Source organism: Nyctereutes procyonoides, unplaced genomic scaffold (genome assembly GCF_905146905.1).
Source record: "Nyctereutes procyonoides isolate TBG_1078 unplaced genomic scaffold, NYPRO_anot_genome, whole genome shotgun sequence".
Taxonomy (NCBI): Eukaryota; Metazoa; Chordata; class Mammalia; order Carnivora; family Canidae; genus Nyctereutes; species Nyctereutes procyonoides.
In genome coordinates, this window is record NW_026575052.1 from 68,185,968 (window position 1) to 68,198,683 (window position 12,716).

General features: G+C 42.8%; 1 protein-coding gene across 1 annotated transcript in view; it reads right to left on the reverse strand.

Annotated features, from left to right (window-relative positions):
* The window catches only part of GAD2 (glutamate decarboxylase 2), an 86,041-nt gene that overhangs the window by 23,649 nt on the left and 49,676 nt on the right, over positions 1-12,716 (reverse strand). The window contains exons 9-11 of the mRNA XM_055331063.1: positions 10,529-10,583; positions 8,540-8,656; positions 5,975-6,039 (exon numbers count right to left, since the gene is read on the reverse strand). Coding sequence (XP_055187038.1) covers positions 5,975-6,039; positions 8,540-8,656; positions 10,529-10,583 — 237 coding nt within the window. The remainder of the gene's footprint in view (positions 1-5,974; positions 6,040-8,539; positions 8,657-10,528; positions 10,584-12,716) is intronic.

Here is a 12,716-nt window from a genome sequence, read left to right on the forward strand (position 1 = left end):
GCAGGCCATGTGTTTAGTCTTGTGTCTTTGCTCAATCTCATACCCATTTTTCATTTTCATGACACCATTTTCATCACATCAGATTATTTTTTATTCTCAGAAGATTCTATTCTCATGCTCCTGGGTCTCTAAATGCTATTTCCTCTTCTTGAAACGTCATCTCTCTTTGCTTAGCTTGGTTAAATCTTACTTATTCTTTAAGGCCCAGATCAAGTGTTATTTTCTCTGCAGACTTCAACTTCATTCAACTTCTTTCCTTCTCTCCTGCTGAACTGCTCCAACCAGTTCGTCCCCTAGCTCCAGGGAAAGCACGTGTTCCCTCCACAAGTGAGTTCCCATCTCTTACTTCATATGTTTATCAGGCAAGGTGAGCCTCTGTGCATGTCTTCTGAGGGCCTGAGGGATCCTTGGGAATCAGAATCATGAACATGACCTTAGTATAAACAGACTCATGTGAGGAGGGAAAGTAGAACAACCCATGGCAGCTGCCTCCAGACTGCTGCAGATTGCTGCCCCTCCTCTGGCTGAAAAACAGACTTGGGCTCACCCTGCTCCCAGCACTCCAGGTGTAAGAACCTTGGGAAGAAATGAGAAGCTGGGAAAGAGCTCATTCATCTATCTGATGAATGGTGGGCATCAGTTGGTCAGTTAGAGAATGCTGACTGGCCTGGGGAACTCACCTGAATCGGCAAATAGGCCAGCTCATCTTCTAATACACAGCAAGCATTAAACAAGGTTGGCCCTTGCTACTGATTTCAGTTCTATCATTTCACACTTTGTGACATTGAGCACACATACACCACTTCTAGAATATTCTACAGCTTTATGCCTAATCCTGATGAATCTCAGCTTTGTCAGTAATGACCCCTGATGGGGAAGAAAATAACTTCATTTCTCTGACTGGAGGTGGTTGTTTTGATGCAGTGGCCAACTTGTCTTTTTAGAGTAGATGCTGCCAAGGCCCGCGACTACCTGTTACTGAGTTCCCTGTCCTGCCTCTCTCCCAGAGAGGTTGCCTCATAAACATGGCAAAAACCTGCGCAGAGTGATTCAGTGACATGCCCTTAATTTATTTTAGAAATGTTGGCAATTTATGAAAAATAGCCTCAAGTTCATTTAAAAATGTTTTGCTGTGGGCAGCCCTGGTGGCTCAGTGGTTTAGCACTGCCTGCAGCCCAGGGTGTGATCCTGGAGACCCTGGATCGAGTCCCACGTCGGGCTCCATGCATGGAGCCTGCTTCTCCCTCTGCCTGTGTCTCTGCCTCTCTCTCTCCTCTCTGTGCATTCTCATGAATAAATAAATAAAATCTTAAAAGAAAAATTTTGCTGTGATATTCAGTCACATGGCTTCAGTGATCTACTGTAAGTTAGAGGAAACTGCCTCCTTTATGGCTGTTTTAAGACATGTCCTCGGGATCCCTGGGTGGTGCAGCAGTTTAGCGCCTGTCTTTGGCCCAGGGCGCGATCCTGGAGACCCGGGATCGAATCCCATGTCGGGCTCCCAGTGCATGGAGCCTGCTTCTCCCTCTGCCTATGTCTCTGCCTCTCTCTCTCTGTGTGTGTGACTATCATAAATAAATAAAAATTTAAAAAAAAATAAAAAAAAGACATGTCCTTGTGCCCTCATTTGCACCTCAAACTAGGCAGACCCCACGTGAACTCATTAATTTGCCCCTCCTCATCCTTCCAGATCTATTCTTTCTCTGTTTTCCTCCCATATATCCAGCTCTCAGATTTCAGCATTTTAGTAGTATTTTCTTCTTCCTGCTCTCCTAATATCACCCCTTGCAGCTCTAGTTTTTTTTTTTTTTTGAAAAAACACCTCTTTATAAAGTGCTTTATTCTGTAGTATTTGATGCTTGTAATTTTTGAGGAAGACACTTCCTAGAGTACAGCAAGCTAATGTTAGCTCGGTCAAAGGTATCTATGATAATGTCCCTATACTTTTTAACATATTATATAAGACTGTAAAATCTGTCAAGGTGGAAAGTCTCTGGAACTTCTTAAAGCATTGGAAAATAGGGCAAAAGAATTATATACAAATAGTGTTTAAGCATTCTGTAATATACAATACTCTTTGTGTAATTAGAGTGTGACTCATCTATATAGACACACAAAATGTTTCAGAAGCAAAGGAAGTAAACAGAAGCACCAGTTCTTTAAACTACACATGGTCCTGGAGCACCTGGGTGGCTCAGTGGTTGAGCTTCTGCCTTTGGCTCAGATCATGATCCCGGGGTCCTGGGATCAAGTCCCACATCAGGCTCCCTGCAGCTTGTGGAGAGTTCACAAGTCCTGCCCAAGGAGTCTTGGTGGAGGGTCTGCCCTCAGGGCCAAGTCTGGATCAACATCAATCCCTGAGCTGACAATCACTGCTGTAGGAGCCACTATTTTGCATGGAAAGCATTCTATTTCTCAGATTGGGAGGGGGGTGATGAAAGTCCCTGCCATAGAGCCATGGATGGTGGGGGGAGGGTGAAGAGGCAAGTCAAGACTTGGGAGGAGATGGAGGCCAAGGACCCAGTAGAAGCCACTGAGCTCTCGATTTTGTCCAGGTGAGGACAGTAGTGGTGGTAGGAGAAGCTAAGGGTGCAAACCGGGGTGGTAGCGGTGGGAAACGACCTGAATGGATGAACCCAGCAGTGTGGCTTCCATGGAACAGGACAAACATCACAAAGATCTGCTCATCTATGGGACCAAGTATAATTTTTTTTAAAGATTTTATTGATTTATTCATGAGACACACACCCCCACACATACACCCACAGAGAGAGAGAGAGAGAGAGAGAGAGAAAGTCAGAGACATAGGCAGAGGGAGAAGCAGGCTCCATGCCGGGAGCCCGATGCAGGACTTGATCCCGGGATCACACCCTGAGCCAAAGGCAGATGCTCAACCACTGAGCCACCCAGGCGTCCCTAAACTTCCTAGTCACGGCTGTGAATCCCTCTCAGTCTCCAGCCAAACACCTGAACTTCCTCCATGGATCCCTTCAAACCTCCATGACCTTGCTCTTCACCTTGAACATCTACCTTCCAGTTCCACCTGATGAAACACCTATGCCCACCCTGGCACAAAGGCTTCCTTGAATAACCCTGTTTAGCAGAGATTATTCCTTTCTTTGTGCTTACCAATCAGCTCCCTGGTCTGTCTCTTGAGCCTTTACCTCCTTTGCCTTGAATTTCAATCCATCACTAACTGTCACTCTTCCCTACTAGATTCTAAGCCCTTTGAGAATAGGCTTTACACCATATTCGTCTTCATGAACTCACTGGGCCTAGTGCAGCGCCTTGCCCATAGTAGAGGATTGGCAACTACTGAACTGAATTTCTAAACCCCTGGCTCACAGGGCAGTAGTGAGGGCAGTAATTGGTAAGATGGCAGCAGTTGTGCCAGGACCTTAAGCTGGGCTGGCAAGCCTTGAGAGGGGACCACCACAAAGGGCAATTGCAGGCAAGCAGCAGCCTGCTGTAGGGAGGGATTAAAGGAGACAGTTTCCAAGGCACGGAAGCATACCTGGGAGTGTTAAGGCTCTTGGCACAACCTCTCAGCTACACTGTCTCTAGAAAATTTGAGAGCCTGAACAAGGAAGAAAGATGCTTTCTGAGAATTTGGTAGGTTCTCAGAGGGAGTGCCAGGCAGGTTATGGTCACTTGCAGCATTTTGTTATGAGGATGGTACTCTGGGGACCCTGTGACCATTGGAGAACCTCTTAATCTGGGGACGATAATTGACCATGGTTTCTTCCATTTTAGAGTGAATCCTTGGGAAAATGTATACTTCCAAGTGAGGCAAATTTTCCCCCCTCAACTTATACCCATGCCCATGAGGCCCAGGGTTTCCACTGACCCTACAACCTTATTCACCACAGACAATGTGCCTTTCGCTAATAAGTCAGCAAGATGGATACTCTTGGATAAGTAGGTGGCAGTCCCTCATTTCTGGGACTTCATATTTGGCTATTCCACTTAGTGGATTTAGTTATAATACAGTTTCAGAATGGTGGCAATTGGAGCAGACTCTGTTCCATGGTAAATGTTCTAAGCTTTGCTCTGAAATAATAGTCTTTAGTGCAAAAGTGTGTGGGTGTTTATTTTTCCAAGGCTCAGGGTAGGTAATTTAGTGAGCTTTTAAGTCATCATCAGTGGAGGACGCCCCATGGCTTTCAGCACTTGGAGTTCCAGGTGGCATTAAAAGTACAATAATAGATGCTTACTTTTTGAACCAGTCAGAAAGGAACTCATAGAAGAGAGAGTACTGTGTGCAGGCCACATCTCTTTTGAAAGCATGAGAATTAGTTCTCATTCTGGTCATCTGAGCAGGTACCTTCCAAGCTGTTCTCTTTTTTTCATTCTCTCTCTCTGTTTTGTGCATTGCCTGCTCCTTAGGTGTCTGGTTTCATAGAGATCTTCATGGCAAAAAGGAATTTGGCGTGGGAGAAGACCCAGAGGATCAGAGGAAGAGGCAGACTGGCCTTCACTGGCAGGGGGCTATGTGTGCCTTCGGTCTCCCATTGCTAACAGGGCACCTGCCATCAGAGCACTGGCAGCTCTGCTTGCCAGTCACTGACTCCCGTCAGCAGACTTGGGGACTGCTACCCTGCTGACTTAGGCCTCAGCTGGACTCTAAAGTCTTCCACAAATGAGGCAGTGTGCCCCTGACTCTGCCTCGGTGACCCCTGCCCCCTCTTTCTACTCACGGGTTCTCTGCATGTGAGCGGGCCTGGGCATCGCAGAGCACACCGTGTGCATTCACTCTGGCTTGACCTGGCTGGCCGCATGACCAGTGCTGACAGGTGCTCCATGCTCCATCGGCCTCTCTCCTCATCCCAGAATGGAAATGGAGCCAGGATGTCTAGAAGCAGAGCCAGTGGGCAACTCTTCCTGGCCAGCATCTGGCTACTTGCCAGGGCATGATGGGCACTTGGCAGCCTCTGACAAACTCAGGCTTTCTCAGTTGCCTGGAGTGTCAGAGCTCACCTCTGCTGTTGACCCTGCCATGGTGTAATGGGAGAACTGGGGACATTGTGCTCCCTTTGTGCATGGTCAGCAAAGCCTGAGGCTGATTTTGCATTCTATAATTTTTTTCCCTTTTCTCTTCAGACCTGAATATGTCTTATGCCAATCAGATATCACCTCCTTTAGGTTTAGCAGCTTTTCTCAATCATCTACTGCTTAATCTCTGAAAAAAAAAAAAGGTGCTTTGTAACCTTTTTTTAATATAAATTTTTTTTTGTAAAAAAAAAAATTATCGTGGGAATGAAACCATGAGACAATGTTCTCACAAATATGTCTTGCTCTAAACTGGCCGTATTAAGCCCCAAGCCCCTGCTTTCAACACTGATAAAATATAAAGTGCACAGTTATTTATTGGTTTGCTTAAAGCAATGGATATTGTCCTTTTCTGGAACATAAAAGCTACAGATCTTCTCCCTGGAAAATTATGACCTGCCAACAGGTTTTTAAGTAACTTTGGTAGTTGGTTCAGAGGTTGTAAGAAGGCCATTCCTAGGGGATCCCTGGGTGGCACAGCGGTTTGGCGCCTGCCTTTGGCCCAGGGCGCGATCCTGGAGACCCGGGATGGAATCCCACATCGGGCTCCCAGTGCATGGAGCCTGCTTCTCCCTCTGCCTATGTCTCTGCCTCTCTCTCTCTCTCTGTGACTATCATAAATAAATAAATTAATTAATTAATTAAAAAAAAAAGAAGGCCATTCCTGAGTCCTCTGGCCAACCACAGACTCCAGTTAGGGTTCTGTATTTGAGAAACATTCCACCTGGGCTCCTTGACAGAGGATTTGATGCCTTTTTGTTGTTTACACATAATATTCATGTGTCCATGACCACACAGGTCAAGGCATACAAGAATTGTGAGAATGGGCTCACCTGTGCTCTGAGAGTGCTTGGAAATTGTATGTAACTTGCTTTTCACATTTAGCTTTCACGCTTTAGATTGTTAACAAGAAAAGTGGGTGTACCTCTCCACGCCACTCAGCTTCCATTTGTGCTTCCGGGACATCAGTAATCCCCCACCCCAAGCGGCCTGCAAAAAGGAAGATCATATAAGTAACAGGGTAGCAGGTCTTTCATTGTCTAGATTTCTAAAGTTTAGTGTCCTCCAGAACAGTGAGTCTCATGGGGTGAAAGTCATCTCCTCAAGCTCAGGAAACTGAGAAGCCTGGCCACCTTCTGGCACTAGACTTTCAAAGTTTAGATTGGATGCTATTCTAAAGTTTCAGGTTCCATTTCATATTTAGACAAGTGAAAGGAGCCAAACTGGGGGCATATGTCTTGTGTCCAACCAAGAAGGGGAAAGATCCTTTCCCCAATACATCACTACCACTCACGATCCTAGTGCAGCTTGTGACGTCAGAACAAGAAAGCCTATTGTGTCCTCTGCTGAGAGTACAGAGGATGAGGTGGAGGACCCATTAAGCAGCTTCTGAGTTATAAGGAAAACTCCTTTTTTTACAATAATAAATTTATTTTTTATTGGTGTTCAATTTGCCAACATACAGAATAACACCCAGTGCTCATCCTGTCAAGTGCCCACCTCAGTGCCCGCCACCCAGTCACCCCCACCCCCCCGCCCACCTCTCCTTCCACCCCCCCTAGTTTGTTTCCCAGAGTTAGGAGTCTTCCATGTTGTGTCTCCCTTTCTGATATTTCCCACTTATTATAAGGAAAACTCCTTTGGCAAGTCTGGATGATTCCAGAAGGAAGAAGCAGCGTCATAATCCTATTTCAAGGGCACCAGGTGGTTCACTCGGTTAAGTGTCTGCTTTCGGCTTGGATCATGGGATTGAGCCCCATGTCAGGCTCCCTGCTTCTCCCTCTCCCTACCAATCCCCCTGCTTATGCTCTCTCTCTGTGTGTCAAATAAATAAATAAAATCTTTTTTAAAAATCCTATTTCACTAATACGTATTTTAGGATAAGATAATATCTAAGAAAGAAGAAAGAAAGAAAGAAAGAAAGAAGAAAGAAAGAAAGAAAGAAAGAAAGAAAGAAAGAAAGAAAGAAAGAAAGAAAGAAAAAGAAAGAGAATTTGTTGAGTGGCTAGAACATGTCTCTTAAAAATCTTTACTCAAGTTTGAAGATTTAAATTAGTATAGTGATATAGTGATTCCTTTAATAGTATGATGTTAAGATGGAGATTCATTGGAAAATGTTGGTATTATTTGTGGGTGAAAATAATCCCAGGATAATTTTTAAAGAAAAAAAAAACAAAAAAAGAAAAGGAAAAAAAAAGTGTTAAGGTATAATTGCCTTTTTTTAAAGTTTGTTGTAACTTCAGTCCTTTTACACTTTGAAAAATTACCCAATTTTCCAAATGTGTAACATTTTAAGATTTTCTTTACTTTAATTACACAGAGTATAAACATTTAAGATAATAAGTGATAAACTTGGTAGGTTCCAAAGAAAGCACATACAATTGGTCAAAAGATCTAGCTCTATGTTGAGTAGAAATCCTAGAGGAGAGACCACAGTACCTGCTGGTTCAGGACACACAGACATTGTTATTTTTAAAGTTGTCCGGACAATTCTCTTCCTGAATCAGCTAACAAGGTTTAATAGGCTTTCCAGTTCCAAGACCTGAGTCACGATGGTACTTGGATTGTTCAACTTAGTGTCTTCATTTGTAAAACCAATGGAATGTCTGGTAGCCTAATGAACAACTCATATTGTGAATCATGGAAGGAAAAGAAGACTGGTAACCACTCTACAGGATGACATTGGGATAATGGAAATCTACCTGGTTCAGCCTTAGGTAGTAATAGTGGATTAGTAACAAACAGTTTGCAGATAACAACTGATCTTTGAACCACACTTGGAGTGATTCTGGTTTAAGTTTAAGTTTCTTCAATTTGTCCTTCTAAATCTGGACATTTTTTCGTTTGAAGATGTTTTGATGGGCACATCTTCATTTAATGTGACTAGGTCTGGAGTAACATTTCAAATATAATTTATCTTTTCAGCTGGCCCAGCTAAGAAATTGGCAATTTGGTGACCCATACTTCTAGCAAGCCATCAAGTCTTCTTTCCTATTCAAATATACAAATACCCGACTTGAGTTTAAGTTTTTTATCCTCTGAGTTTCCTATGCAAATGTAACTCTTTTTGCCTTTTTGATCATCCTTAGAGGGAAATACAATCTACATGTGTGTGGCTGTGTATGTGTGTGTGGAGGTTACATTCCTCCAAGGATGTTATGGGCTGATGATGATTTAAGAACTAAGTACTCAGCTTGGGTGCTGGTCATAGAAATAAGAATATTATCATATTGGGAACATTAAGGCAAATCAGCCTCTGACTTCCTCCAGTCAATGTTGTATACTGTGTGGATCGTGTGCCACTTTGTCTCTGCACTCTTCAAAAGCTTAAATATCCCCATTCTGAAAATAGGCTCCCAAGGGAAAAAGAGACAGAGACAGAGAGAGAGAGAGAGAGAGAGAGAGAGAGAAAACAGGTTTCATTCCATGAGCCCTGAATGAATAAGTAAGTGCAAGGACACTTTGGTGGCAGTCCCTATGGGATACTCACATCCACATGCATCCAGATCTTGTACTTTTTACAAATGTCAGCAACTGCTAAGAGGGGGTCGAATGCTCCATACACGGTGGTCCCAGCTGTGGCGCTCACAAGGAAAGGAACAAATCCCTAGACAAATGAGAAAGCCCCAAATAACGTCAAATAGGGCATCAGTATTTTTTTTAAGCTAATAAAAACAGTGGATATTCTCCCTCTGTCACACACTTCTCCAGTTTTGGAAACATCACAAGGATTGTTGGCCCCTTGGAACCTGGGAGGATATTCACTCTCCAAGATCTGGGTTCTCCAGGCCATTCTTGGACCTGCCAGTTGCCTTATAGAAACAGACACTTTGGTTCTGGTGACACTGGACCCAGAAGGGAAGAAGCTGACACTGGACCCAGAAGGGAAGAAGCTTTATGGTGCCCCCAAGCCATTTATATATTCCAGATGGATATGCTCCCCACTTTGTTCACTTTCTAGTCTTCCTTTTGCAAATTAGTCTCCTAGTGTGAGCAGACAAAAGAACAAAGAGAAGGAAATCCGACGGGCTCATTATTCCTATTTGGAAAATCCTCAGATAATCTATTTGTTATCTTAGAGGGAAGAGTTCATGTGGGACTAGACAATAAGCCATTACTTTTATCCATCTAAGTAGTCCTAGGTCTGTCTGGCCCTGGCTAAATGGAAATTGCTAGAAGGTAGAAGAATGCCTCAAACAGAATGAATAGAGTCGTGATGTGACAGGATGTTACAGAGTCAGGCTTTAGGTGGCAGCAAAGGTTTAATCTTGTGGTGTATGCCACTAGGAGTGTCCTAGTACAGGAACAAGGGGACTCCTGCTGCCACTTTGTAAGGAAAAAAAGGCAAATTAAAAGAAATGATTATTCCTAAGCTGATATTAATAAAATGCACATGTAAATAAAAGTTACACTAAGGGAGTTCTACAAGCAAGCTCTCTGGTTTGCAAACCATCCAGGGAAATGACTTTCTAGAGCTTTGTGGGAATCTTTCACAGGTCTCCAGAACTTGCTGCTTCTCAGACTTCTAAATTGCTTGCCACAGAAGAAGATTCTTGGAGAGCCAATCATAACCATATTCCTAGGCAGGAAAAATTGGCTCCTTTTAAACAACCACACCACACGGTAACTTGTGCTGCATTAGCAGTGTGACATTTTCCACCCATGAAAATGATCTTTCAAATGTATGTCTGTTTAATGCCAATGCTCAGCACACAGAGGACAAATGCTGTAGAAAGTCCTATAGCATCACTGTGTATATTATCACAGTGTACATTATTTAATCAGCAACTTAGATCTTTCTGGAGCAGAGCCTAGAACTCAGAGAAATAAATAATGACTCGATGCAAAAATTCTATACTCTCAGGAAAGCTGGGAGGTTGAGAATTAGGTCTTCTTCTTCTTCTTTTTTTTTTTTTTTTTAAAGATTTATTTATTTATTTATTTATTTATTTATTTATTTATTTATTTATTTATTTATGATAGACATAGAGAGAGAGAGGCAGAGACACAGGAGGAGGGAGAAGCAGGCTCCATGCTGGGAGCCCGACGCGGAACTCGATCCTGTGACTCCAGGATCGTGCCCTGGGCCAAAGGCAGGCTCTAAACCACTGAGCCACCCAGGCATCCCCTAGGTCTTCTTTTTAAAGCAAAACCAAAGTGGGGACACCTGGGTGGCTCAGTCAGTAAAGCATCTGACTCTTGATTTTGGCTCAGGTCATGATCTCAGGGTTGTGAGATCGAGCCCTGGGTTGAGTTTTACACTGCTTGGGTGTAGAGCCTGCTTGGGAGTCTCTCTCTCCTCTTCCTCTGCCTCCCAGGACAACACCCCCCCCCCAAAACAAACAAAACAAAACAAAACCCTCCAAAACCCCAAAAACAAATCAAAAAAGCAAAACCAAAGTATGTTCTCCACTGGATGGAAACAGAAATAATGTGCTTTTAGCCTGTTATAGGCTAGATTAACTCCCTACAAACTTACTTTTTGTTTGGCTTCAAGGATCCTTCTTTCAAGATCAGATGGGACCATTTTCCCCCTGGAAGGAAAAATAAATACATTATAGGTTTGCTTCAAATACTTTGTTGTTGTCTTTACAAGCAGCCACATCAGGGTCAAATTTCAACCCTAAACTGTTGCTAATAATGATTTGTCATAACAACTCCTTGGCTGTTTCCGGGAAGAAATGCAGTTCCTCCCTGAATGATGCATGATGTAATTTCTGACACATTTAGGAGACTCCTGACCACACTGTGCTGTTAGAACAGCCACATATCCCACCATGGTGCACAGAACCTGGGTCATCCTCTAAACTCGCTTAAAACAAGCCTGTTTTGGCACAAGCCACTTGGCAATGAAAGGAAAGAGCAGGAAAAAGATTTGTGTTCCTAATCTCCGAATGAATGGCGCTGCAATTTCACATACAGATGACGTGCCAAGAAGAGAAATCCATTCTGAAATGAATGAAAATATTAAGTAAAAAAGCTACCTAATCACATTCTAAGTGCTAAAAGCATAAAGCCAGCCAAGAAAACATGGGCTCAAATTTCAAACATTTAGATGCATGGGCTTTGGAAAAAGAAACATCCTTTTATCCCTGAAATGTTTCTTTCCTAAAATAAAAACACAGATAGTGCTTTGCTCCTTATAAAAGCCCATTATTATAATAATCAAAGGAGTTGGTTTCTACAAGAAGCTAAATGTAACTAGATGCGTAATCTTAGTCAAGTAACTTGATTTTTCTGTGCCTATTATTACTGTCCCTGGAACATAGTGATAATAAAATTACTTATGGAGTTATGAGGTTTGAAAGAGTTAATACATGCAAAATTATTTTAAAAGCACTTGGCATGTGGGAAGCATTCCATAAATGTTAACTTTCGTTGTTGAGATTGTTATGTATTATGACATTCATCTTCCAAGACATTGGAGGAAAAATGGGGAAAGGACAAAGTAGCTGCATGCTGCCAGAGGCAGTAAAATATTCTTCACACCAAAATAGCTCTCTCGAGGTTGCAAAACTGACTTAACTTTTCACATCAGGGTCATCGATCTAGGTTTTTAAAGGGCAATTTTGAAAAATAAATTATGGATAGGAGGTTGTCACAATAAATGGCTGGGAGACACTACTGGCATTTAGGGAGCAGTGGGGGGGGGCTTGGAGGAGGGGGTTTAGTGTGTGTTGCTAGTTCAATAATCCATTCCTGGCTGTCCCTGTGATTTTAGGCATAGAGGGAGCATTGGGCTACTTCAGTACATCTTCTAAGCTTTGCATACTGAAATATGTTATTTTATTATAAGTTACTTTCCTAACACTCACTTTATAAAAATAATTTGGGCATTATATAGTAAGTAGTAAGTTATATTTTCTGTGATTTTCATTTCAGGCTCATAGAGGAGGCACTGCAAAATAGTTGGAATATAAAGTAGACATTAGGCCCCAAAGCCTTTAAGAACCACTAATTTATGTGAAGCTGTTTTCTAAAGGAAGGCAGTTAAAATGCAATTATCTGGCAACAGTAATGGACAAGTTACCAGTGATTAGTCAGGCTGGATTGGAACAAAGGCAGTGAACATACATTTGGTGCTTAGGGTGTGATTCCAGTTCAGAGCAACCCACCTCTGGGGAACATCTGTGGGATGGGGCTTCTGAAGGAGGGACAGAGGGAATGGAAAGGCAAAGTGATGGGGTCAGGGAAAGGAGCTCACTCCCTATATCTCTCCCCCTACTTCACAGCTTGGCTTGAGGGCATCCCACGAAGCAGTGATCTTTCCGTCTCTCTAGATCAAGCTATGCTTCAGCGTTGCTGCAGCGCTGATATAAACAAAATGTACAGCTTTCAAAAGAAATTTGGGTATTGCACTAATCTCTTACATAAAGTTTTCAGCACATTAAAGTTGCCATTGTATTTTTCTAGGTAAACATGGAAACTGAGAGGTAATTCTCAGAAACGGTTTGCAAATCCCAAATTTTACCTACTCTCCATTGGAGAGTTTTGGGTGTCCTAGTTTGACAGCTGCAATTGGATCATATAATCACATCTGGATGTTTTGTTAAGCATGAGCAGTAGGTGTCACCAAGAAGTCACAGATTAGGTTACATTATAATTGGAAGGTGCTGAAGACCTGTTTCTGGTCTAATTGTCTCATTTTTCAAATGAGGAAGCAGGCC